The following is a 27,509-nucleotide window of genomic DNA, read 5'->3' on the forward strand; positions in this document are numbered from 1 at the left end:
GTAAGAAGGTGATGTCGCTGCCAATTTGGAAGTAGCCTTCATTGTGACTGGTTCAAACAGCGATTACTTGTTAAATAGGAGAGGAAGGGCGGTCCAGAATTTTCTCCAGTAGAGCAGGAATGGTTCCTTGGAAATGAACACCTTCTGCAAAATTGAGAGCAAAGCTGAGTTGCGTCCGTACTGCGCTGCGGCTGCTCCCTCACCAGAACAGGATTTGGCGACCCTGGTAGAGTACATGGCCACAACCTTCTATGGTTTGGTTTGGTTTATTGGAGTTTAACGTCCCAAAGCAACTCAGGTTATGAGAGACGCCGTAGTGAAGGGCTCCGGAAATTTCGACCACCTGGTGTTCTTTAACGTGCACTGACATCGCACAGTACACGGGCCTCTAGAATTTCGCCTTCATCGAAATTCGGTCGCCGCGCCCGGGATCGCAACCTTCTAAGAGCGATCCAATTAACCCTCGGCCCTTAGTCCCCTGCAACTGCGGAGCAACTGAACAAGGTGGCGGTCAGACCTCTGTCGCAGCGGAGGGTGCTAAAAATCTCTGGCTCCTGACAGGCCCTCATTGGAAACTAAACATGGCAATGTTGAATGTTAGAATTTTAACCAGTGACGTTAGCCTAGCAGTCCTGTTCCAGGTACTAGCAGGTATTAAACGGGCTGTCATAGAGCTTAACCAGGATAGGACAGATGAGGCGTATACAATGCTAAGGGGTGGGCACGTACTATGTTTCATGAATTAGCACACATACAAGGACTCGGCGTGGGATTCCAAACCAATCGCGAAACAGTTGGCCGCATACAAGAATTCTATAGTATTAATGATAGGAGGGCAGTTATCGTAATTAGGGCAAATAAGAGGTACAAACTGAAGGAGGTGCAGGCTTCCCTGTCTACTCTCAGCCATGATGACCTAATCGTTGAAAGCTTCTATGATGACGCGGAATTGACAATGAGCAACGTAAACACACAGTACACTATACTGATGGGTGGCTCGAATGCTTAGGTAGGAAAGAAGCAGGTTAAAGACCACACAGTAGGCGACAATGGTATAGGCTCTATGAACAGGGAGAACAGTTAGCAGAGAGAAATAATGCACGGAACATGAATACCTTCTTCCGCGAAAGAGAGTACACGAAGCTGACGTCGATGAGCCCCAGTGGTGAGACTAAAAACTAAACTTCGTGCTATGCGCTCACCCTCGCGTCGTGCAGGTTGTGGAGGTCCTCGGAAGGGTGTGCTTTAGCGACCACAGGATGACAAGGTGTCTAATTAACGCGGACTTGAAGAGGACGCAAAAGAAAGCAGTGAAGCAGAACCCCATTTACGACTTAGCTGCCACAGGGAAAATAGAGGAATTGAGGATATCGCTTCAAAACTGATATTCGGCTTTCAATGAGAACGACGACCTTAATGTTTAAGATATGAGCGATAATCTTGCATCTATCATTATGGGGTGCACAGCAGCGGTAGGTGGTAGGGCGTTTCGACAGAACAACAGCAAGCTCTATCGGAAGACGATAGACCTGATTAAGAAACGCCGACGCATGAAAGCAGCAAACCACACAGACATAATAGAACTGGCATAGCTCTCAAAGTTGATTAATGAGTGTAAGTTAACCGACATGGGGAAGTTTGATATGGGCAGAATCGAGCATGCTCTAAAGAACGTAGGTAACTTGAACGTGGTGAAGAGGAGACTATACATAGGCAAAATTCAGATGTATGCGTTAAGATACAAAGTCGGCATTGTCATTAGGACATGGATACGATAGATAAAGTAGTGGAAGAGTTGTACGCAAATTTTGTACAGTAGCAAAAGTAGACGTGAGGAAGTGAGAAGTGGAGAAAGTGAGGAAGTAGACGAGATAGGCAGTATCACGCAGAAATAGGCAGTATCACGCAGTAACGAGAGACAAGTAAGGAAGCATTAGAAACAATGGAAAGGGGAAAGCAGTTGGTGCGGACCAGGTAACAGCAGATCTGTTCAAGGACGAAGGGTAGATGGAGATGGAGATATGTGCTGCATAAGTTCTCTGTCTCTTCAGCCGGGCTCGGTTGGCATGAGCCTGTAAAGCAAGCCAAAGGCTGGCTGAGATTGGGTTCCTAAGCGCATGGGTGAGCTCTCACCCGAGGCGGCCCTATTAAAATAGAGCCAATCTGTACTCCCTAAAGGGTGTACGGAGCCTCGGGGCTGGCGGTGCTCGGTGTGTGGTGAGCCGCAGCCTCACCCAAAACGTTAGCAGCCTCGTCTCAGGGCTGGATTGACTGGGGTGTTGTGTCTTTTCACAGCACCACCGCCTGCTATCGGCTGCCAACCGGAGGGTTGGCTACCTGGCCACAGTTGAAAAGCTGTGGCTGTGGCTGTGGAGTACTAGGGTTGCTCCCAGGCCGGCTAACACTGGGAGGGATAGCGTCCTCCTGTTACCTAGCGGGGTGTGATGGCACTGGCGATGAAAGTCCTGGGGCGTAACGCTGGGAGTAGTTGCGTACTCCTGTAATCCAGTCAACAGGAGGCGATGCTAATGCACCCCAGGATCTTGATCCTGGAAAGGGTCTGTGGTGATCCTATCCCAGGACTTAAAGCGAGAGAGTTCATACGCTGCGGCAGTCTAGGGATAGGCTGCTGTGGCTAAGTCTCCAGCAGGGTAAATTGTGCTAGAAAAACTAGCCAGCCTGTACACGCAGTGCCTTATGAGTTTGAGCGTGCCAGAAGCTTGGAAGAACGCTAACATCTTAGCATCTTCTTAATCAACGAAAAAGAGAAGTCAAGTACTTGAGTAATTACAGACCGTCAGCTTACTGTCCGTTCGTCATAGGGTATTCACTAATCTAAACACAAATATAGTGATATTAACGTTACACTTCAATCTCGATACTCGACAATATAACATATTCACACTATCAGTCAGTTGTTAGCGAAATGTGCAAAATATAATAACCAACCCCTATATATAGCCTTCATAAATTACAAGAAAGTATTTGACTTTGTGAAAACCTCAGCAGTCATGCAGGCATGGGGAAAGCAGATTGTATAAGTACGTGACAAAATACTGGAAGATATCTATAATGGCTGCACAACTACCATAATCATTCATAAATTAAGCATTTAAATGCCAACAAGGAAGAGTGTCAGGCGAGGAGACACGATCTCGGAAGTGCTATACAGCGCCTGCTTGCAGGAGGTATTCAGAGGTGTGTATTGGAAACGGTTGCGAATAGGAATTAATTGATAACACCTCAATTATCTGCGATTCGCTGATGACATTCCCTTGCTAAGTCACTCAGGAGACGAACTGCAAAGCATGATCAATGAGTTAAGCTGAACAATGCGGTGGGTCTAAAGATTACGTGCTCAAAACCAAAGCAACTTTGAACAGCCTGGGAAGAAAACAGCAGTTTATAAATGGTAGCGAAGTGATAGAGCTGGCAAGGGAATGCATCCACTTAGGGAAGAGGGTGGCCGCTGATCCGGATCACATGATTGAAATAACTAGAAGTTTAAGAATAGGGTGAAGTGCATTTGGCAGGTACTCTGAGGTCATGAATGGCAGTTGACCAATATCCCTCAATAAAAACGTATAGAACAGCTATATAATACCGGTACTCACCTATGGGGCAGAACCATGGAGGATAACGAAAAGAGTTCGACTTAAAGTGTGCACCACGCAGCGAGCTATGGAAAGGAAAATGATGTGTGTAACATTAAGAGACAGAAAGAGGTTAGAGTGGGTCAGGGAACAAACACAGGTATGTGACATCCTAGTAGAAATCACGGGGAAGAAATGGGAGTGGGTAGGGCATGTAATGCGAAGGCATTACATGCCCTACCCCTGAAGAGTAACGTATGAATTGCAAGGGAAGGCAAGCCAGGGACGGCATAACATTAGGCGAGCGCGTAAGATTAAGAAGACTGCGCGGATACGGTGGCCGCAGCTGTCAAAAGAGAGGGTTAATTAGAGAGACGTGAGAGAGGCCTTTGCCCTACTGTGGTCGTAGTTAGGCTGGTGATAATGATATTGACATTGTTTATATGACGTATTTGCCATTTAGGTCTCCGAACAATCAGAGGCGCCACTTGCCAAAACCGAGAACGCTGCCAGGAACTAAAAGTCAATCTCATGGTGGCAAGATGCAGGCTACCTCAGCGCCTGTGTTCCCTCTCCCCCGTCTACCCCAATCACAACTGACAGCTAGATGCTCTCCGCGGCGCTGCTTGCGGCTGCGCTTTACTGCAACGCACGCTACGGTAGAGACAGCCTACGTGGGAGACGAAGAAACTGCGTGCAGTTATAGAAGGCAGCCGCAAACTGTAGAACGAATTGCTTATCGTGCTCACGCACGTGTACAGCGATGACGACGACGACTGCGAGAGCTTGCTCCCGTCGTTGCATTGTGTGCTGTCGTGCAGAGTACAAGTAGGCTTCGAAGGATACTGAAAAGCATGAGAGCCGCAGTCGCGATCTAAAGGGGTTTAGGCAACATAACACCAGACAGAATACAGGGCTATATCGCGAAACAAAAGCTGTAAGAGCTTTCGCTGCAAAAAACACACTTTGCAATTAAGAAAAGCCTCAGACTACTGAAAGTAGCCGATTCACCGCCTGCCCATTGGCCCATAAGCTACTAAGGTTGTCGTGCGCGAAGCACACATCATGCAAAAAAGGAAAGGACAGTTCCACATGGTGATTTAAGAGGCGTTTCTATTCTGGTACTCTGCTTATCAGAATGTTGTTTCGTCTGGTACTTAGATGGCGCGTACTGCGTCCTCACCTCTGCTAGCTTGGAATAGCTCAAATAATCCAGCGCTCAAAGGTAAGTGTGCAAAGAGGGCTTCATTAATTGCAACCATGTGTCCGTGGCACAGATGCTGAGGCTGTGATACCTGGCGCCACTCACTGCACGTTCATTAGTAAGTAACAATGTTGCAACCCAATGGCTTGCAGCCACGTCACGAGCGTTAATACAGACAATCTCAAACGCGGAGTGACCAGATAACAGTTGAAGTTAGCCCCGCTTTCTCGCTTCATATACTGTCGCTATACATCCACAACAAAAACACATGCAGAAGTGCACATTTCTACAACTGATAGCATGATCTTTTGTCATAATATCCGTAAATGGAGGAATTCCACAACTCTGGAAGGTTGCAAATCAAGCGCCAACATGACAGATATTTTCGAACCCTTGCCTCAATGTTTTCTTACGAGCTCAGTGAGGTACTTTCGATGCTATGCACTGGAGCAGTACACTTATGCACAACCTTGATTACAGTGCAATCAAGAAGGAGAGAGAGAAAGAGACGCAATAAAGGAACGACATGGAAGCTAACCATGAAATGACGGTTGGTTACACTGCACAGTAGGAGGGGAATAAAGGTAGAGAAAAAGAGGAAGGTTGAAAGTGCAGTTGGCAGTCCCAAACGTGTTCTTGTTGTCATTTTGTTCGTAATAATTCAAAGAACACTCGAAGCAAATCCATTGGTAAACTATTTCTAAAAGACTTTTGAAGCAGCCCGCCTGCGCTTCGATTCTTCGCAGTACAACAGCCCACCTCATTCATAACTCTCGTGCATGGCACAAGTAGGCTATGTAAAAAAAAGTCGAGTTCAGAGCAGTGATTCGCGACAAAATAATATTAAACGACTCCGCACAGCCGGCAAAACGGAGTGTTATGGTGCTGCGTGGTGTAGTGCCAGAGCCCACATTTCGCTGGCTGGCCTCTCTGGAAACCAACGCTGCGCGCTCGCTGACGCTCAAAGCAGGCCCAGACTCTCTCGGACATGTCGCGACGTGCAGCGTGACTCATCCCGCCACGCCGGCGCCGACACGGACCCTTCCTCCTCCCCTCCTCTCCGTCGGTGCGGGCTCCTCCGACGCGTCGTCGGCCGTCGCCTCTCGACCATTCGTCCAATTTGAACGGTGGCCAGTGCCGTGACCTGATGGGAGGATTTGAACTGCTGGCTGCCGCAACCGACACCAGCGGCTTTAAAAGCGGAGCCGCGCTGAACCCGCGGAGCAGACGGGCAGCAGAAGAGCCATCACGCCGGAGCTACGCTCGCCGCCGGGGCCGCCGTTCTTCTGTGTGCTTGCCCGTGGTGCTCTTGTCCCTTGTATCATGTAAAAGCCCTTGTACATACTGTACATAAGACTCATTTGACTCGCCGTCGCCTCGACCGTTTCCTGGCTCGCACTCCCAGTCACAACAGTGGCTGGCACTGAATCCTGCCAAGCCTGGTGATGTTCTTTCGCGTATTCAATTTGGCTTCCTTATTTTTGTCCGTTGGGGCATTCGAATCGACCCACCTATTGCGTCGAATCGAATCAATTTGTATCTGATATTTGAAATTCTTGAATCGACTTAATAATTCAATTTGCACATGTCTGGTTTTGGCACTGTAACACGCTTCTCATGACCTACAATTCTTTTTGCTTTTTTCAGTCTCTCGATCGTTCCATAAAGCATATTGACCTGCAACCGCCAGGATGGTGCCTCCTCTCATTGGCAAACTTATGGTGTTGGCTATCGGAACTAGTATGCGGATATGGATGCAAGCATACGTCAAGGTGCAGATTACATTGCACGGACCTTCGATCCTCATACCTAAAAACAGGACGGAACCAGCAGAATTCCACAACCAAACATATGGAAATCATACATACCAAAACATAACCGTACGTAACACACGTGTTTCAGAACAACTGTGTTTCAATACTGGCTAAGCCTTTGCCGTTTCCAGGCTGCGGTTGTCAATTATTAATGTGGTCTAAGTGTGAAATACATTATTTATACGTCACCACCGCGAAGGGCAATTCTGTATATGCGCGAAGTTGAAAAATGCAGCTAAGTACTCTTTCACAGCATGGCAACACCTTGCTTGGAAACGGAGGTAGCCTGACGAAGTCCTCTTGCCTGCGCACCCATGTTCACTCAACTCACTGGCCAATAAATAAGCTCAATCAGAGCCCGACAGACGCACAGAACGGAATGGCTAAGACCACAAAATGCTACAATTCAAGCATCACTGCATGCAATTGCATGCACGTTATTTTCTTCTTGTTTAACATACATGAAGGGTCATTTATTTGCTGCTCTGTTTGCATGCTACTTACTCTTAACCAAAACTAAACGAAGCTCCTATTTTATTTTACGACATTGGTACCCTCGTCTGTAAGTTTTGTTGAATATTATATGACCTTATCACATATTAAATCACCTAAAACTGAAACTCGAAAAAAAAACAAGTAAGCATTGAACATGAGTTTTTACAGTGACGCTGACGCGCAAGGAAAATTCCTGCTGCTAATTACCTTTCACTGCGGCTCATATTGCTGTTGAGCTTGGTAGTAGAAGTGGCCGCCCGTAACCATTTGTCGAAAAAGTGAGATTGCACTGAAACGCTGCCTTTAGATTTCGTACAAAGAGAATGAAAAGGCCGGGAGGTTAACCGTGAGGCCAGTCTGGTTTTCTACCCTTAATGGGTGAAGGGAGGCGCGCGTGTACTGTGCGATGTCAGTATACGTTAAAGATCCCCAGGTGGTCGAAATTATTCCGGAGACCTCTACTACGGCACCTCTTTCTCTCTTTCTTCTTTCCCTCCCACATTCCTCCCTTCCCTTACGGCGCGGTTCAGGTGTCCGCCGAGATATGTGAGACAGATACTGCGCCATTCCCTTTCCTCAAAAACCAATTTACCAATTTAAAAAACCAACTTAGAAACAATTTAAAATGAGACACAGCAAAAAGGGAGGAAACGTGGAAGACCTTTGCTACACTATCAGGACATGTCACTTAAGGATAGATGCTCATAAGAAGCGGAGCACCTACATAACCGACTTACGGAAGTTCAATACGGAGCGAAGCGAGTATCCTCTAAATAACGGAGGTAGCCTAAAAGCAGATGACGAATCTATGCACAGAAAAAAACCAGATGCATGCGTTAAGAGACGACGAGGGAAATGTGGTTAGCAATATGAATGAGATTGTTGAACTCGCCGAAGAGACCTACACAAATCCATGAAGTAAAGTAGTATATAGTGGTTCATTACAATCTGCGCATTTTTCTATCACCTGGCTGACAGCGTGAATATGTGGTTTATTTCCGAGTAGCCTACAATAAAGCCTACCGGTTGATTTGGTTGAGGTATCAAGTTGTCCTTAATCGATTACGGATCACTTTAGTAGAGACCTTGTAGGCAACGGACCGTAAGCTTTTTCGTCTGCAATTTTTCAAGTCATTGCGATCTCCCTTTTTGTGGATTAAGGTGATGTTAGCATTATTCTATGATTCTGGTACGCTCGAGGTCATAAGACAATGCGTATATAGAGGGCTAGCTTTTTTAGCACAATAGGCACTATACAGCAGCACAAAGAAATTATATCCTCAGTGGTCTGAACGCTACTGGAACCGGCGTCATAGTCAGGACGCTTGTGCACATCAATGAAAAAATATCTGCGAATTTTACATCGTGCCACAAATGAAAATGCACTGCTCGCGATAATCATACTGAAGCCGTAGCAGCAGGTATAGGTCTTTGGGGAGCAAATGCGAGTTTGATCAGTAACCCGAATCCAAGAGACAAGCCTTCATCTCACGTTGCAAACCACAAGCCCAACTCATTGCATCCCTTTTATAGTTTACGGTGGCGATTGACTGTCGAAGCAGGAAAACGTGGAGGCTTAGTTCGCTGGTAATACCTAACGAAGCCACATCGTACTAGAAACTACTGGTATAGTAAGTCGTGCACGAGACAACGTAAAGAGGACTTCGGTCTTTCGTTTGGGACACTGTCTGCTTATGGAACATGCTGTGCAGTACAGACATTGCTTTCTTCAAGTTTTCATAGCTCGACTCCACTCTACTTGTTTTATCTGACCGAAACGCTGCACTGCTTCGTATTATTTTTTTCTCCACTTTTGTGTTCCGGGATGCAGAGGTCAAACTCTTGAGGGGACCGGTACTGGGACAATACGGTGCATTATTTTTGGGTTCCTTGCGGTATATTAAAAACAAAATATCTAGGCCCTGCAAAGTTTTGGAAAACAAGGCCAGTCGATATATCATGGCCTTCCATAGTCGCTCACATTCTCTAATTTGAAAGCGCTGCTGTCGACGATCCAAAAAGCTGTGCCTATTCGATTAGTTTACCTGTCGAAGTTCTTTTTTCTTGGATCAGTATTGACTTTCTTGCAGGCGTAATTACCTTTTTAAAATTATAAGCCTAAATAACAAATATTCACAATGCTTAACAGTGGTCACAATGATGTAATAATGTTTGCGCAGATGGTAGCATAATTACTTGAATCCCATCTAGGTTTCACACAGAAAACAATTTAAAATAATTTCTAAAATCTTGTCTGGCTAGACCACTGCTTTTTTTTTTCGAAAACACGGCTTTATAAAGAAAAAGAGGAAAGTAATTTTACTTTGTATTTTCTCTAGAATATAACAGTTCACTACATGAAAAAGGGTTGCGACAATAACGACAACCGCACGATGCTCGTTCTATTGCATGGCTTTTTGGACTTCTGGTTCATCTGGAACCGGCAAATAGCGGCCCTTGGGGAAGAATTGTGGTAAGAAACCGTGATGACATATTTGCACACACAGAAAAAATGATCACAAGTCTTACTGCCAAATATTTTTTTCCAGCCTAAAGAAAACTTCCTGCATCAAGAAATAAAACTCATCAAAAGAGGCCTTAACGATTAGCTAACTAACTTCCAGGCTGCGAGAATTTATTTGCTTTATGTTGGCACTACTGTTATTTGACGTGAATAGAATAAGTTTTCCAGAAATATTTCAAATTGTGCATGATGCACGCCACCGTTTCTGAATACAGGGAGCAAGGTTTTGCAGCATTTACCTATTGCAGCATTTTTATTTCTGCGTTGACACTTTTGACGGAGCGATACTGAAAGCTCTGTGCGATTATCTCTAGAGTTGAGACCTGGCTTCAGACATGGATAGCCTACGAGGCTTCGCCATGTAATAAATAATGGCCCGTCGACCTGTCACTATACAGAGAAACGAAGGGATAAGCCAATTAACTTAATACATGTAGTAGAAGCAGCCCCTACAGAACAGGTATAACTCTCGATTAGACGTTGTCACGTGACTGGGTAGCAACCAGCTACTTACCAGTCTCAGCCAATTTAAGGACGCCACGTTGCCTTCGACAGACTGATTTTGATAAATCCCACCTGTCGTGGACGTCATTTAAATAATCAGAAGACATTACTCCAGCAGCGCTGTTTTGCAACATTCTTCTTTCTAACACTAACTACACTAGGTTTGCCTCTAATCGGAATTTCTTCTTACCACTAATGCAAACTAATTATGGGAAGTTCACTGCTTATTTCCCCCTCTTATCTATAAGGAGCAACGTTCCTACACACATTAAAAAATCATCGTCATTCAGCGCTTTCAATAATTTTTTTTAATCTCTTGGCTACGTGATGCTTCTTGTATACGTTTCAGCATGGTTCATTCACACGATGTCCCCCGCAGGTTTTATGCTCTGGAACCTCCTTCCGCATTATAGATTGAGGTGTTACAACCCGACAGTTGAGTAAAAACATGATTATGGATCTGAAAGTTTGGCCACGGTTTGTGCGCGAGGTCGTGGAGAGAGTAGCTTTGCTGAAGAAACGCCGCGCGAAAATAAGAAGTTCGAGGAGAAAAATGCCGGAAATCAAAGACATAAATAGTGCCATGCCCAGCTCGCTGCGGAGAGTTGTCACCTTCTGCTGCCTTGAAGTTATCGGCGTGGATTAAGCGTCCTCAGAGGCGCTGCAAGCCATCGAAAGCAGATCACAAATGAAGACTGCGTCCTCTTAGCATTTGGTGGAGGAAGATAAAGAAGGACCGTTAGAGTGATCGATACTTCTGAGGAGTGCCGATGGAAGGTGGTGCGCATGATAGTGGTGGTCTGGAAAGCCGGGACTAGGATGAACGACAGGTGCTATAGAACATGTTGTATCAGTTCTCGTCATCTGCTACGGGTGAAAGGAGGTTGCTGTTGAGGTTGGAAGAATCAGAGGTGCATACGCGCGTGTCCAACCGGAACCCAACTTTTATGGACATATCACTCAGAAAAGAACCAATACAGCGACATTCGCACGGCTCGCTAGTTGTTTTATTTCACCTACCATCAGTAAAGCCTACGCGCAGGTAACAAACACAAGCAATGACACAAATCAAAAAAGTTAATAGAAAAGTGGCTCTTGAATAATCAGCCCTGACAGATTGTGTTATCTCAGACGTGCACACACAGTAAGTGAAATTTGATGAACACGATGTCCAAATACATTTTTCCGACAGTAGCTAGTATATTGATTTCGAATTAAAACAAGCAATGCTTGTAGTTTTCTCCGCAATCAATTTACTGTATCTTTCATTGCATTCAGTGGATTGATTTAAGAGTTAAAAGAAGTTTCTTGGCGCATGCGAACGCCAAAACCGCATAGTGTGGTTTACTATGGGGCGCTGAATGCATATTTTATTCAAGCACTTGAAGCAGATTTAAATCCTGAAAGTTCGCCTTGTATAACCAAAGAAATTTCTCATTTAACAAAAGAACGTTATCAAATTTTCTTTCAAGAACGGCTAAAAATAAATCGTTCGACGGTGGAAGGCAGCATGCGTATTGTATCAACCTCTTCTTTGCGAGGAAGACGGGTAAGGGTTATGCTAATGCCTTTCATATATGGAATGCTTGCGCATTTTTTCCCGCTACCGTGTATTTTGGGTAGTCATATAATTCTTTTTGGTTGCAACTTTTTTGTTTCCCAATACTACGTGCAAGGAGGGAACCGGAGCAACCATTCCTTTGGAGGTTCTTTTTGTTTACTTTCTTGTTTTTGTGAAAACAGATGGTGTACGCTCTATTAAGTAAACAAGCTACATTGTGAGGAGCTGAGGTGTTTGGAGTCTAATTGCAGGTACCGTCCCATGCGGGCTGGCTTCCTATATATCGAGAACCGCAAGACCTTTACGGGCGTTTGTGACTAGGTTGTAAAGAAAAGGAAGACTGACCTACTTTTCCCCTTCCACACTAAACTGTAAGGCCCGTTCTGTAGTGTTTATATCACACTGCAGGTTTTCTCTCTGCGACGTTTCTATCAAGCATGAGCAATCATCTAGACAGCCTGGTTTTTTGGTTGCCTGATGTCTAAGGCTTCTCTGATTCTATTATCGATTATTGCTGTAAGCACCTTTTTGGCCACAGACACTAATCTGGTTGGTCTGTAGATTTTCAGTTAGTTGACGTCCATTTTTTTGCGGATGAAGATAATGTTTGCATTCTTCCAATGTTGCAGTAAGCTCCAGATCATAAGGCATTGCATATACAAGGTGGCCACCTTTTCTAGCACAATCTCCCCACGATTGTTAAACAGATCTGCGGTCACCTGATCCTCACCAGCTACTTTCCCCATTCGGACTGCTTTGGAGACGTTCTTCCATTCCTCGATCATTCCCAGCCGCAAACACAATTCCTTCGCAGCACTGCCTCCGTCGTTATCGTCCTGATTATTCCAGCTGCTGTATTTATCAGTGTGTAAATCTTGAGCTACTTCAACTACTTTTGCCACGCTGGCAATGGCATTTCTCTCCTTGTCCCTTAGCGCGTATATCTGATTTTTGCCTGTGCATATTTTCCTCTTGGCCGCTTTCAGGCTACCTCCGCTCTTTAGAGCGCATGCAGTTGTCTGGATATTAGGCTTACTTATGTCTGTTGCTTTGCGCTTTTGAATAACTGTGACAGTTCTTCTAGTTCTATTCCATCTATGCGGTTAGAGGCTTTAATGAATTGCGCTTCTTAATCGGGTCTTCCGTTTCTAGGGGGAGCTTTCCGGCATGCTGCATAGCTGCCAAACAGACCACTTGAATGGCCCACACTGTGATGGTATTTGTGAGACTATCATTCATTGCTTGAACACTAAGGTCGTCGTCCTCTGTTAAAGAGGAATAACTGCTCTGAAACAATATCCTAACCACCTTAGGCACCGAAAAACAACGCCAACAAACCGTATCTGACTTAGAAAGGAACAATAAATACATTAAGGAGAAAACTGAAAAATGCGTGTTTAGCAGCAGTCCTTCCTCTGCTGCACTTTTACTTACAAGTATGAAAAGCTCAAAGTGCATGTTACAGCACTGTCTTGTAACTCAAAACTTAGTCAGCGTTCTCAATGAATGAAATGCATCTTTAATGCGGTGCAGCGTAGTTATCGCGGTAGTGAAGGGATGACACTGTACCCCCGCCCACTAACTTAACACGAATGCTGTAGTGCGTGGCTTGGACTGACACTAGGGCTCTGGAGCGTTGATCGTTGGGTCACAAAGCTGCACGATGTATTCGCCGCACTTGCGGCAGATACATCGTGAAGGTGTCCTGCAGCCACCTTAGGGTGGTTATGGACTGAGTGGTCAAGAGTTCGAGGCACTTATGTCAGACCAAGCCACGCGCTCTCGCATTCGTGTAAAGTGTATAGGCAGCTGTATAATTGTTGCAAGCGTTGTTTTTTCACCCTTTCAAACAAATGTACCATTAATTACCATACCCCCTTCCCGCAGTAGCCACACTCGATGACGGCGGCCATGTCGGTGACGGTGACGGGAGCGTCGGTGACGGGAGCGGTCACATACCGCGTCGGCTCCGTGACAAATCGCAATCAATTGCGATACACCAACTTTTTCCCCTGCAAGCCTGGTATTATCGTCTCCAGGAACCTCAGCGGCACCCGTCTACACCACGTTTGTTAAGGTGGGGCCAATTTTCGACCACTTTTCGGTCATTTGAAGCTTTCGTCACGCCGCGGTGGTGCTAAGCCTAACGGCGCCGGGGCCTGCGATGGCCCCGGTCGGGGATCCCTCGGCTCTGGCGGCTCAAAATCAAGTCACCGGATACGACCCGCAGTCCTTGCAGATCGTAACAATGGATACCCATCAATCCGAGGATACGACTGAAGGCGAAGATCCTCTACCAACGGAGGACGACTACCTACAAGATATGATCCGCGTCTGGCGCGGAAAGAAGAACGCGGCAGCGGCATCGAGGGACGCTGGTGCTGGTGCCACCCAGCAACAGGCACCGGCTAGCTCTGCGGATACGCAGGGCGGGAGTGCGCTGAACGCAGCCTTGAAGAGCTCCAAGCAACTCCGGTGGCGGCCGCAGAACACGCCGCGCATTGAAAAAGATGACATCGTTGTTGTGCTGAAACCAAGAATCACGGTCGACCTCAAGGCAACGTTTGGTCCTGGACAAGCCGGCGCTGCAGTCCGCAGCATCCTCGGGGACGACGCAAATGCTGGACTTGCGGTGTGGTCCGTTTGGGACCAAAACGTCCTTGTATGTGCACTGAAATCAGTCGACGCCGCGGAGAAGCTACTCCGGGATATTGTGCTGCCGGTAGGGGAACGCGAGCTACCGTTCCGGGGACACCCTAAACTCTCCGGTGCGTTCTGTCGAGGCGTCGTGACTGTTTCGCCAGACGAAACGTCTGAAAGCGTTAAAAGAAAACTCAGTGCGGAACAAAATGTGGTGTCTGTGCGCAATCTAGGGGGAACCCCGGTTGCGGTGATCACCTTCGCGGGGACCAAGGTGCCACGGACGGTGTTGTACAGCTACGAACGGCTCCCTGTTCGCCTGTACAAGAAAACAGTGCCAGCATGCCACCGCTGTGGCACAGTGGGCCATCGGGCCGATGCGTGCCCGCGACCGCAGCCGGGACGCTGCAAACGCTGTGGAGTCCAGGTTCCCGATGCCACTCCTGACGGCCTGGCGGAACATGACTGTGTTCCGAGCTGCCTCATCTGCGGAGGTGGCCACCCTACCGGAGCTCCTGGCTGTGCTGGGCGGTTCCGGAAAGCCATCAAACCGAGCTCCCCATCCGGATCGAAACCGAAGACAAAGACGGGGCCCAAGCAGGCTCCTCCGCCCAAGGCCAAGAAAGCGCCAGCCGATCAGGAAATCAAGGCCAAACCCGGCACATCGAAACCTGTCAAGTCCGCGACCCAGGCGATGCCCCCGGTCCTCAACGCCAGGGACTTCCCGCCCTTGGCACCCGTCCAATCACAGGTGAGCAGTTGGAGTAGGGCAGTCTCTGGGCCCCCTACCCGTCCCTCCCCTACCCGTCCCTCCCCTACCGAAACCGCCCTACAGCAGCAGGTAGAGGAGCTCAGGCGCCAGAACCAAATTCTAGCGCGCAAAATTCAGGAATTAGAGGCCAAACAGGCCGGGTCATCCGAACCAATGCAAGAAGCTGAGCCAGATGACGAGGATGACGGATCATCCGTAACATCTTGCCTCACTAGCGTCTCGCGGCAGAGCGGGGACACGGTAGTTGGATCAGCTGGTCGCGTCGCCGGCCTAGAGGCACTGCAGCGCCAAACCGAGCAACTGGAGGAGCAAGTGGCGGCCCTCCCGAATCAAATCATGTCAGCAGTCCGCGAGTCCTTCCAGGACATGTTCAAGGCAGCTTTAACGCAAGCACTTCCCGACCTTATGGCCCAGGTCACTGACTCGGTCCTTAAAGCCGTGCAGCCCTGGGTCAGCACCCAAATTCAGAACGCCACTAGCTCCGATTCCCTTCACCTCAAACGTAAGACAGCCTCCCGCCAGGCAGCGAAGGAACACGGTTCAGGCTCGGCAGCTGTTGGGTCGGTGCGGCCTCTCGCTGGGGTTGCGCTGGCTCCCGGCCAGAGCTAGACCGCTCCCCCGTAAATAAATAGAACAACATGGCTAGCACATCTAATAGGAATGATAAAAACCTTGAAAAATTCCAAATCATTCAATGGAACTGCAGGGGTTTCAGGGCTTGGAAAAAACGGTCACACCTCCAGCTCTACCTGCAGTCCCTAGGTGACATGCCGGCACTCGTTGCCCTGCAGGAGCCCGGCATAGATGCTAAATTATCAGGCTACAGCACCTTTCAGGGGGGCCCCTCTACGTGCATCCTGGTGAATAAGGCTTACACCGGGGTTCAGGTCGACTTAGACTTGAGTACCGAGCAAGAATATACAATGGTCCGGGTACTGCCTCTCAGACGCCGCGACCCGTCAATACATATCCTCAACATATACTGCCCTCCGCATAAGCCGCGCGTAACTTTTAATGAAATCTTCCTTCGCGCGATAAAAATGGCAGCCAAAGAGCCTCTAGTGATCGTTGGAGACTTCAATGCTCCCAGCCTTCATTGGGGCTACCACTTCGAACAGGCAAGAGGACGTAAGCTGGCGGAGCTCATCTCCACACTCAGCCTCACGTTGCTCACGGACCCGGCGTATCCCACCCGAGTGGGGAATTCGGTAACCCGCGACACGTGTCCAGACCTTTCTCTCGTCAAAAATGCTAGAGCGGCTGCTTGGGAGAACTTGGGAGATTCTCTAGGCAGCGATCACCTCCTTCTCCGGATTACACTCATGGCGAAGGCAGCGCGCAAAAAATGGGGTCAGGCCAAGCTGACCGATTGGCACAAATTCCGAAATCACACTATCCCTCCCGTACTATTTTCCGGCGGCTACGCGGAGTGGGCTAACCACATATACAACATTCAGAAACAACACGTCACAACACTACAAACCACCGAAGAGATCCCCGCAGTGGACACCCACCTCCTGCATTTGTGGGAGGCGCGCCGGAGCTTAACTAAACGGTGGAAAAAGCAGAAAACTAATCGCAAATTACGCGACCGCATAGTCAAACTCACAGAGCAAGCTGCAGCGTATGCTGCCGAACTCTCAGATTCAAATTGGATAGCACGCTGCGACGCCGCAGCTAATCAGATGAGCTCGAAGGGGACGTGGCGTCTCTTTCGCAGTCTAATCGACCCCTCTCAAACGAGAGGGGAGACGCAAAAGCAGCTCCGGCGGGCTCTGCAAGGGTATCAAGGTACGACGGCGCAACTTGCGGACACTCTGTGCGACAGATATCTTTGTCGTACGGAGGACCCGCCTGGGCCTGAGTACATGTACTCTGGCAGGCCTAATGAAACACTTGATGCCCCTTTTGAGTTGCACGACCTTAAGGCGGCCTTAGCAAAAATGCGCCGGGGTACGGCTCCGGGACGGGATCACATAACAGTGAACCTGTTGGCGAACCTACCGGACTCAGCCTACCTCCATTTATTAGAATACATCAACCAGATCTGGGACGGTCGTCCACTCCCTCCCGAGTGGAAAACGTCACTTGTGACGTTTATCCCTAAAACAGGTAAGGCCGTGAATACGGACAACCTGAGGCCCATATCACTGACCTCATGTGCGGGCAAGCTTATGGAGACGATGGTTCGGGATCGCCTCTCTCCATACCTGGAGAGTAAGGGCTTCTTTGCAGTTACCATGTTCGGGTTTCGCCCCCACATGTCTGCACAGGATGTCCTTCTCCAGCTGCACAGGGATGTAATACGACCCACAACTATGCAACACAATGACAAAGCCATCCTCGCCCTTGATCTGAAAGGAGCTTTCGACAATGTTAAACACGGAAGCATCCTGGCCAACTTGAGTTCTACCGATTGTGGGGCTAGGGCCTACGCGTATGTAAGAAATTTCTTGACTAATCGCCAGGCCTTTCTTCGGATTGAGGGCGAGGAATACGGCCCTTACATGATGGGAACACGGGGTACACCTCAGGGAGCGGTGTTATCACCGCTCCTGTTCAACATAGCTATGATGCACCTCCCAAGCCAACTGGCCCGGGTGGAAGGCATTCAACACGCGTTGTATGCAGATGACATTACAATTTGGACCACTGAGGGGAGCCTTGGGGACATGGAGGCCCGCCTTCAGCAGGCCGCTTCCATAGTCGATGCGTATGCCATTGACTGTGGGCTCCAATGTGCTCTAGCGAAATCAGAGCTTTTGCATGTCAGAGCGAACCCAAAGGATAGGACAGCAATTCACATCTCTCTGTCAGGAGGTCCTATTAGAGAGGTGGAGGAGCTCCGTATTCTGGGCCTTTTCATTCACCACAGACTCAGACCGGACTCCACCATTCTGAAACTCAAGAGAGTAGGCGAACAGGTAGGGCGCATGATCCGCCGCGTTTCCAACAAGCGGGGCGGTCTGCGGGGCAGGGACGCGCTTCGGCTCGTCTATGCCTTCGTGACTAGCCGGATCCTCTACGCCGTGCCATATCTCCGCACTACTAAGCAAGACGAGGCGCGAATAGACGCTGTCATCCGCAAGGCAACTAAGCGAGCCCTGGATCTCCCGGTGACTACCTCTAATGCCAAACTCAAGGCATTGGGGGTGCTAAACTCCTACCAGGAGCTGCGGGAGGCCCACCTCGTGAACCAATACACGCGGCTCATGCAGACGGCCCCTGGGCGCCGCCTGCTAAACCGCTTACACATCCAACACGACTGCACTCCAGAGGAGGCGGAGCGTATCCCAGTACTCTGGCGCCATATGCTCTGGGTCTCCCCGCTCCCCCGTAACATGGACACCGACATGCACGTAAACAGGCGACAAGCGCGGGCTCGGGCTCTTGAGAGACAACACGGCTCCCGACCCGGTGTATATTATGTAGACGTAGCAGGCCCATCGCCCACGGGATTTTACACGGCCGCTGTCGTTCACCAGGAAATGCACGTTGATGGACTCTCTTTTCGAGCCCCGAATTCAATGCGAGCCGAGGAAGTAGCGATAGCGCTTGCTGCCGCCCACGCCAATTCGAGAATCATCATTACGGACTCCCGAAAAGCATGTGATCATTACTTGGCAGCGGAGATCTCCCCCTTAGCTGCTTGCATTCTAAGACGGACTGCCACTGATCCAACACCCAAAAGAATCATTTGGGCTCCTGGCCACCAGGGCTTACGAGGTAATGAGGCCGCTGACGCGGCTGCCCGAGCGCTTACTCACCGGGCTCCTCATCCCAGCTCTTCTGGCTCGGAGACTAACCAGCCGCTGCTGCGATTCAAGGAAATTATAACGCATTATAGCGACATCCACCGCCTTTTCCCGGCCCCTGCAAAGGGGCTGAGTAAGACGGAGGAGCGAACTTTAAGGCGCCTGCAGACAGGTACTCTACTCTGTCCTGCAATCTTAAAGCATTACGATCCTAACATGGATGGGCGATGCCCACACTGTGGGGAGACCTGTGATATCTTCCACATGGTGTGGGCATGTACTCAATATCCCCACCTCCCCCCTTCCCCTACCCCTTCCAGAGAGGCATGGGAGACTGCCCTTCTCAACTGCTCCTCGCTTGAGTCCCAAAGGGCTCTGGTGAAACGGGCTAGAGACGGGGCATTGTCATGCGGTGTCCCGGACTAGGGACGCCGACCATGTAGCGTGGCCACTCTGTGGCTCCCAAACTCTATTTCAGAAATTAAAAGTTTTCACCACCACCACCACCCACACTCTGTATGCCAAGTGATCGTGAACCAATCCGAACGTAACTCCTGTATTTATTTGCCTGATATTTGGCCTATATTACAGCAGCACGCATACAGTTCAAATCTAAGACTAGTAAATAAAAACAAACAATATCCAGCGCTGTGTGAGAAAACAGTACTGAAATAAAAGAGGGCAGTAGCAAGTTTCCTTTTTTTTCTGCATCTACCGGTATATACCACAGCACACATGAAAGAAGCCGACTGTCACTGAAATAAACATTTCGTATGGTTGAACTGCAGATCAGAGTGGAGGACACAACTTTGCAGAGCGTAAAAGAAAAAACAAGCGCATTCCTCCGGTCGCATCATAACCAAAGACCTGCACATGTTCCGTGCAGTGCTTAACCGCCGAAGCTACGGCGGCTGCTGTAGCCTAAACTTAAGCGCAATCCTCAGCCCTAAGGTGTCACGTAGAATGTCCTGTCATATAACTAGTGTCAAGTAGATTGTGAGCGGTTGGCGAAGGTAACAGCTGTGTGGCAACTATTTTATACTGCCCATGGCATCAAAGCAGCCAGCGCAACGACTCACCTTATGCCACATCGTGTGCAGTTATTTACAACCTTGTCTATTTTAGCCTGTGTATACCCTGCTTATCTCTTCTCTACATATACCAGCGTATGCTCAAACGTATATCCCTATACAACAGTATATTTCCAAACGAACTCCTCATCTCTCCATTCTTGTCTGCTCTGTTTACTAGTCAGTAATTGCCAGCCAACAATTTGAATAACGGTACTGCGTTATTATGGATTACTAAATTCCTAAATAGTTATTTCTGCCCTCCCTGACAATTTGCGTGTTCTGTTCTTCTGTACTACAGTGTCGTGGCGCCAGACTTGCGGGGTTACGGTCTTACTACAAGGCCTACTGACACAGCTGATTACCTAATGGCGAAATTGGTGGAAGATGTGAGAGGACTGATCGACACTCTAAGTAAGCTCCATCCTTGAAGTGCTTTTCATTATGTAACGCCCTTTCTTTTTTGCTCTCAGCAAATACTACACGCATAGAAACCTGATTAGCGGTTTACACAAAGTTCTTCGGTATAGACAATATACGTCGAACTAAAATAAGTCAACGTTGTGCATGTTTATTCGTAATTTTTTTATTTTTTTATAGTTCGCATTGAAAGTAATCATCTTTCGAAGGAAATTCTCATCCTTATATATCTTAAATTACGGTCATGCCTTCATTTGCTTGCCTTTCTTCCATCAGTGTAGTCCGGTTGTGTAGGGTAGTAAAAAACAGCGAGAATGAGACTGTACACTATTACTGCGACAACAGTTTTTCGGTGGTAAAGTACCGCAGGCTCACGCCCTCTGCACACAGGAAGTCGGAAAAGGTGTCCACAGTTTTTATCTTTGAAATAAGCGAACCATTAGGAGAGCTGATACAAGGTGCATCGTCAAACACTTGAGGTTCTTCTTGCCACTTAAGAACTCGTTTGCGCTAATTATGGCTATCTTGCTATACTTGTTTGCTACACGCAAAGAAGGCTTTCAGTTCCAGCTCGCAACATCTGCGTAACGTTTTGTGCAAGCAACGCCTTTTAAAATAAATGTGCATCGTTGACTTGGAGATCTCGCAGATTCTACACTGCGCTTTTGCCTTTGGATAAAATGAAACACGAGTTTTGTATAGAAGGCAACTTAGTCAGGTCAGATCAGTTATTGTACCCGGAAAACAAAAATCACGCAAGTTGAATGTCCCGCGCGCTCATCTCTATTGCCTTTGAAGCTTTTCAAGAACGCCGCCCGAAAGAAAACCGATCAACGGAGATCCAACCCACCCCTCCTGGTGGAATGTGGTTGCTCGGCGCCAACGCCGCACACCCAACTTAAAGGAATGGAGGCTTCTCTATGTGCGAGAATTCCCACTCCCGCAATTCTTCGTGCAAACATTCACAAGGGCGGTTCTACTACCTGTTGTAACTTTATAGTTTTTTTTTTACCATTATCTCGCCGTGTCAGCTGCGGGGCGTCAAATATACGAGGCGCGCGCCGTTACCCCTCCACGGGCTAGCTTACCGCACCCCTATCAGCGGCAAGACAAGGTCGTTGCATCACTCTTTCATCTCTCTCTTTCTTCTTACGTTCTCAAGGTGCTATGTTTATATTATACGGGCAGCTGAAAGTGCTCCCTCCTTGTAGGTGCGCCACTTCCAGAAAAAAATTACTAGACGCTCAAAAAGTTAAAACATGAACTGTTTTTCCTTAGTAATCAATCCTTTACAGTCAACAGTTTCATATGCAGTGTTAATGGACCGACAGTCTCTATTTTTCTTTTGTGCACTCTTTCTGCGAATATTCCTTGTTAGTTACTTTGCACGAGAGCAGCAATCGAGGAACATTTTTTTTTTATTTCAGAAAACGTAGACAGGATAACCTTCAGAAAATCCCTAACATTGTAGCGCTTACAAAGCACTCCTATAGCAAGCAGGATAACTGTGAGCAAGAAGAAAGGAAGCTATGGGCAGTTTGCCATAAGGCGTTAAACGTTATGAGTTATAACCCCCACCGCATGGAGAAAGAGGGTAACCGTAGAGCAGCACCAGAAAAAAAAGGCTGCAATTTCTCTGCACCATTGCACAAATATTCTTGTTATATATCTGTGCATACAAATTTAGGCTACTTCTCGCAACACAAGAAAAATGCTGTTATATTTTTTTGTTAGGATGACACGATTAAATGCTGTTCATTACTGATGTATCGCACCATTTCTTCGGCCTTGCTTCTTGCTGCAGATGCTGACAAAAAGAGAGAGGTCGTTCTGGTCGGACACGACTGGGGAGGCATGATCGCCTTCTGTTTCGCAACGCTGTACGAGCACATGATCCACAAGATGGTCATCATCAATGGCATGCACCCCAAGGCCTTTTCAAAGCAGCTGCTGCAAAGTGTAAAGCAAATGAGGAGGTCTTGGTGAGGGCTTGCGTTCATTGCACCTCTCTTGTGCGGAACTGTGAGAAAATTGAGTAATGGTACTTGTATTACACAAAAGAATCTTTTATATGAATAGGCAGGAAAAGATAACCGTCAGTTATCTTTCCTTCGCGCCCTTACAAGCCCTGCACATGCGAATATATTTTCTTCGGTCTGGCTGGTATATTATTAACGAACATTTATTCTATCAGTTACTTTGCTATAATCTTGACTCTAAACATTTTTATTTACATTCCTCTTGGCGCTGAGCTAATTTATTTTCAAGAGTTTTTTGTAAGCGTCAAAGCTTTTACCAAAGCTTAAGTACAGGCGACATAAAAAAATTATACACTTTCTTTTTGATGGCTAATTGTTCACTTCATGCCCTTAGGGCAGCTTTAAAATGCAGTCACCCCATTTTTTATCCTCCTTGCTATTTCACTCACGTGGACCTGATCTGGGATCACTGCCTGCCCTAATAAGATGGGTTCCTTTGCCGGTTTCAATCGTTTGCTGCTTATCGCCTCTCCGAGCAGATTAATATTGGCTTAATTTTCTCGTTGCAAATTTGTGGCCATCTGCTTCGCTTGCGCGTTTAAGTCCTGAATCCAACCCTCCATTCCATGCCATGAGTTACTTATCAGTGCAGAGTTTTCCAAAATCGTATATTCCTAACGTATTCTCCACAAACTTTTATCTACAGCGCTTCCCAAGAAAATTATTTGGATACCTCCTGTAAGAACACTGCAAATACTGGCGGAGAAATCATGTCTGCCTGCATGAGACCCCTCCAGATTATGATTTCATCGCTGTCCCTTTTTAGGATATTAGTCACCGATAACTTTGTAGTGATATTTTGCATAATCTTTACACATAGCTCTTCACAACCTGGTTACGCAGTACCAGCATTACTGCGGATCTCTTACCTGACTCAAATACTTCATCTTGTTCTAGTAAGGTGATATACAGGGGTTCGTCATGATTTAATTAATCTTTATTGCATGATTCATACTGTGAATGAGGTTTAATGTCGAGTACCAATTCCGAAAGCCAGCCCAGACCACAAGCTAACAAGAATTAAGGTTGCTCTGAGTCTATTATTATTGAATGATAACACTAGATTATGTCCACATTACATCTGTAAAATAGGTTGCTAATGACATTTTTACTCCGAACGGATATTCAATGGTTTCCGATGCCAAGAAGCAAACAATTTTTATTACTCTTTTCTAGTCTTCAGCAAATGTCTGAGAGCAAATCAAATATTGTTTTCCTAAATTGGCGTTCAGAACAAACTCAAAAATAGACAATATGAGTAATAAATTCTTCTACTACACCTATTTCTAATCGTAAAGAAATCGTTTCGCACATATGTCAAGCGAGTAACAAAGATGCGCCCAAGCCGGCGTCCTTAAAAGCCTCCTTAAGAAAACCGATGAAGCCAAACTTCTGAAAGCTAGTAGATTGATAGCGCTAGGAATGGCGACACATGATGAGTTTGGGTTGTTCCTTGTATTCACACTCTTGCGCTGTGTTCCCAATGATGAATTCTGCCAGATGTTTTGTCAAATCAACCTAGAAGTTCTCCAACAGCACGTACTTCCAAAACCTAAGCTCAAAGTTTGTCACTGTTCTGGCTTTTATCCAGGTATATGCTTCCCTTCCGTCACCCGGTTGTTCCGGAGCAATACCTTATCATGAACGATTTCCAGTTTTTTGACAAGGTCCACAAAGGTTTTACCAAAGATGAAGAAAACGCACATAAATACATGTTCGCGCAAGAAGGTACGTACATTGCTGTCTTTAACTGGTACACTGAAACGTCATGCTGAATGCGGTATTTTCCTACTGTACGCATGTGGTTCTTTTAACACATCGGCAAAAATGTCAGAAGTTTCCACTAAAAATCCACATTCGGTATCATCTACTGCATGCGGCATACTTGCTTAAGTTACTTTTCCCAGCGTACTTAAGGATTGTGGCTTCGTTTTACTGCACAAATGCATGACTACATAACATGCGCGCTAAGCATGGAGCAAGTGTTTACTCTCTATTGGGGTTGCTCACATATGTTTGCTACAAACATCGCAGGAGCACATACACGATGGCTGCATTCCTTGTTGTAGTTGCCCTAGTTATTCTGGGGTGAAATTAAAAAATTACAGCCAATTCAGCTTACTTGGCCAAATGCGAAGTACGCGTATGAGCACGTCACGTCTCATTTCGCTTTCGGTTCGAGCCTAGGCCTCCAAAATGAGGCTTCAGGCAAAGGTCGGCGAAATCGGTGATCGGGGAGCCTAGTGGTAGCGCACTATAAAATCCTTGGAGCACTTAAGCCAACTTATGAGGGCACTGCGACAGCGGTGTGTTCTATATCCGCTGCGCACGGATGGAAGTTGATGAAGGAAACGACATGCGATGCACAGTGTGACAAATGGCAGCTAAACACTAGTAGTGATTGGTCCCGGCGGTAGCACAATTTTTAGCGTAACAAATACCATGTTTTTAAAATGCGGCTGTAGCATAGTTCTCTCGTGCTGGGGCCAGCGAATTTGATCTATTTGTGCCACTGCCGGCCCGAACCGCAGGCGTGGTGCAGCCGTGCCCATATTTAAAATGTAAATAGGGGCACGCTGTCCTGGCACGAAACGGGTAGCCAGGACAGCGTACAGGCTGCAACGGAGCGGCATCGTGGCGGGGAAGGTTCTTGCGACGTTGGCAGGCTGTGCATGACCGAATGTACTAACGCATGGAGCGGTGCGTACCACGCCAATAGTATCGCAGACGCAGGCGAGCATACATATTCAATACACCGCCGTAGCCGCATTTGTGGATCTGCGTGGAAAGAGCCGAAAACTCAGCATGGAGGCGTCGAAGAATTAGCAACAGCCATTTCCTCCCTTTAGAGAGGTAGTTGCGTCCGTATAAAAGGCTGTCACGAGCGGAAAAGTGCTGGGCTTGGCGGCGAAGGGGCCGGGACGTAGAATGCGGTGAGAGATTAGACACGAAGGTGGAGAGCAAGGTGATCCAAGGATCCTTCAGTTGTTCGGAACGCAAATGAGGGACGTCTATCGACAAGTTATCGTAGGCGAGACTAAAGAAGAGGCGGAATCATATGAGCGCGGAGTACGGCAAAGAGCGTCGGAGTCAGACTGCGTGCGTGTAGAGCAATATAAAACTTGAATATCAAACTGCTGGAGGTGCAAAGCTAAGCGAGCGAGTCTGCCAAAGGGATGTCTCAGGGACGGCAGCAAGCAAAGGGCACGATGGTAGGTGACGATGAACGGCCGGCAGTAGATGTAAGGGTGGAGCTTGGATATCACCCAAAAGATGGCTAGACATTCTTTTTCAGTGACAGTTGGATTCCGCCTTGGTGAGGACGCGGCTAGCGTAAGGGACAACATATTTCGGGTACCCACACTTTCGTTGGGAACGATTTGTTCCCATGCCCACGCCGCTTGCCTTAGTGTACATTTCTGTTAGACACTCGGGATCAAAATGGCCAAGTACTAATAAAAAGACCAGCAGGCAACGTAAAATATTTAAAGCGGCATCGCAGACGTGTGACCAAACTACAGGTTCGGGCTGCCGGCGAGAAGCTGCTTTAAAGAGCCGATGAGCAGCAAAAGTACGAACACAGGCATATAACACTGTGAAGTCCTATCAACGTGGTCGGTTTGGGGAAGTCAGCGGCGGCGCTAACTTTGTCTGGGTCAGGAAGAACACCATCCTTGGAGATGACATGACCTAATATAGTCAGCTTCGTGGCACCGAAGTAACCTTTCATTGGGATTAGTTGCCGCCCGGCTTCACTAAGGCAACTGAATACGCGCTGAAGGCGCAGTAAATGGGAAGAAAACTCTCTTCAAAAAAACGAAAGCGCCATCGAGACAACATAGACGCGCAGGCGATTTGAGCTCGCTGAAAATATTATCGTCATACCCTCGAATGTGGCTGGCGAATTGCACAGGCCTAATAGCATTATTTTCGATTCATACAATCCGTCTGGGGTGACGAAGGCAGTTTTCAGCAAGTCAGCGGTAGCCATCAGGACTTTCCAGTAGCCGAAGCGTAAGTCTAAGGGTGAAAATTATTCCCTTGCCTGCAAGCAATCCAGTGCATCGTCGATTCGGGATAGAGGATAAACATCCTTGCGGATCGGGTGATCTTATTGAGGCGGCGGTAGTCCTCACAGAACCTGACTGAGCCATCCTTTTCCGTCACCAGGACAGCATGACAGACTCAAGAGCTCTGAGAGGGCTATATGATGTCGCGCTGAAGCATATCGTCGACATTGTCACGAATGACGCGGTGCTCAGCGCGCAAGACACGGTACGGTCACTGGCATAAACGCACGTGCGTACCTTTGTCAATTTTCTGAGGGACGGCGAACGCATGGCCCAAGGAATATTGAGAAAGGTCGACAGACGTGCTGAAGCGTTAGAGAAGTGTCATTATCTGGTCACGCTGAGTAGGCGGAGGCCGATAGCGATGGCACGGTGATAGAAGTCGACCGGAAGCAGATCGGGCGCAGTCGCACAACAGGCCAGGGCAGCAACCTGAGGTCAGGTATGGTGATAGGAGAACTCGTAGACAAGAGCAGGGTCCAGTTCTTCAATGAGGCAGAGGCATTCGCCGCGAAGGACAGACGGCGGGCAATCAAATTTGTTGGAGACATTGACAGCACAGTGAACATCGGAAATCGTGAGAACAACGAAAAGAAGCAGAAGATGGTGGTGGCGGGTGGCGGCATTGGCGGATGTAAAGCAAAAAGGGTTGGTGAGGGCAGAGTCAGGTCAAAGTGGTACGAGTGCTGAAAAGAAAGGAGGTATGCCGATGTCTTCAGCTACAAGAAGCTTAGCGGAACGCATGGGCACGTCTCACAAGGAAACGTTACACACGGGAGAAAGCGCCAGATCAGCACGGGAACATTGAATGCCTATATAGTGGGTCGAGAGGACGCATCAGCCAAGGATGACATCGTGAGAGCAGTCACGCACCGCAGCAAACACGATGATATATGCTACGTAGTTGATAGAAACACGTACCGTGCAGGCTGCGATGGGGTAGATGCGCTGCGATCTGGCCGTGCGGAGCGAAATGTCAGAGAACGGAGTCGTTACCTTGCGAATTTCACGGCGAAGAGTGACTAATCACCGACAAGGCAGCTCCCGT

The 27,509-nt window shown here is 47.7% G+C and overlaps 1 protein-coding gene across 2 annotated transcripts in view; it reads left to right on the plus strand.

Annotated features, from left to right (window-relative positions):
* LOC149333786 (uncharacterized) overlaps window positions 1-27,509 on the plus strand; it is a 51,576-nt gene that overhangs the window by 11,343 nt on the left and 12,724 nt on the right. The window contains exons 2-6 of one of the 2 annotated variants that reach the window (XM_089558777.1): window positions 6,445-6,677; window positions 9,446-9,579; window positions 20,234-20,346; window positions 22,157-22,334; window positions 23,983-24,119. In XM_089558777.1, coding sequence (XP_089414903.1) covers window positions 6,489-6,677; window positions 9,446-9,579; window positions 20,234-20,346; window positions 22,157-22,334; window positions 23,983-24,119 — 751 coding nt within the window. In that variant the 5' untranslated portion in view covers window positions 6,445-6,488. Of the gene's footprint in view, window positions 1-6,444; window positions 6,678-9,445; window positions 9,580-13,582; window positions 17,825-20,233; window positions 20,347-22,156; window positions 22,335-23,982; window positions 24,120-27,509 lie in introns of those variants that run through there. The other variant, XM_089558776.1, reaches the window with a different exon arrangement.

Source organism: Amblyomma mixtum, chromosome 8 (assembly GCF_055824585.1).
Source record: "Amblyomma mixtum isolate Tamu chromosome 8, ASM5582458v1, whole genome shotgun sequence".
Classification (NCBI taxonomy): domain Eukaryota; kingdom Metazoa; phylum Arthropoda; class Arachnida; order Ixodida; family Ixodidae; genus Amblyomma; species Amblyomma mixtum.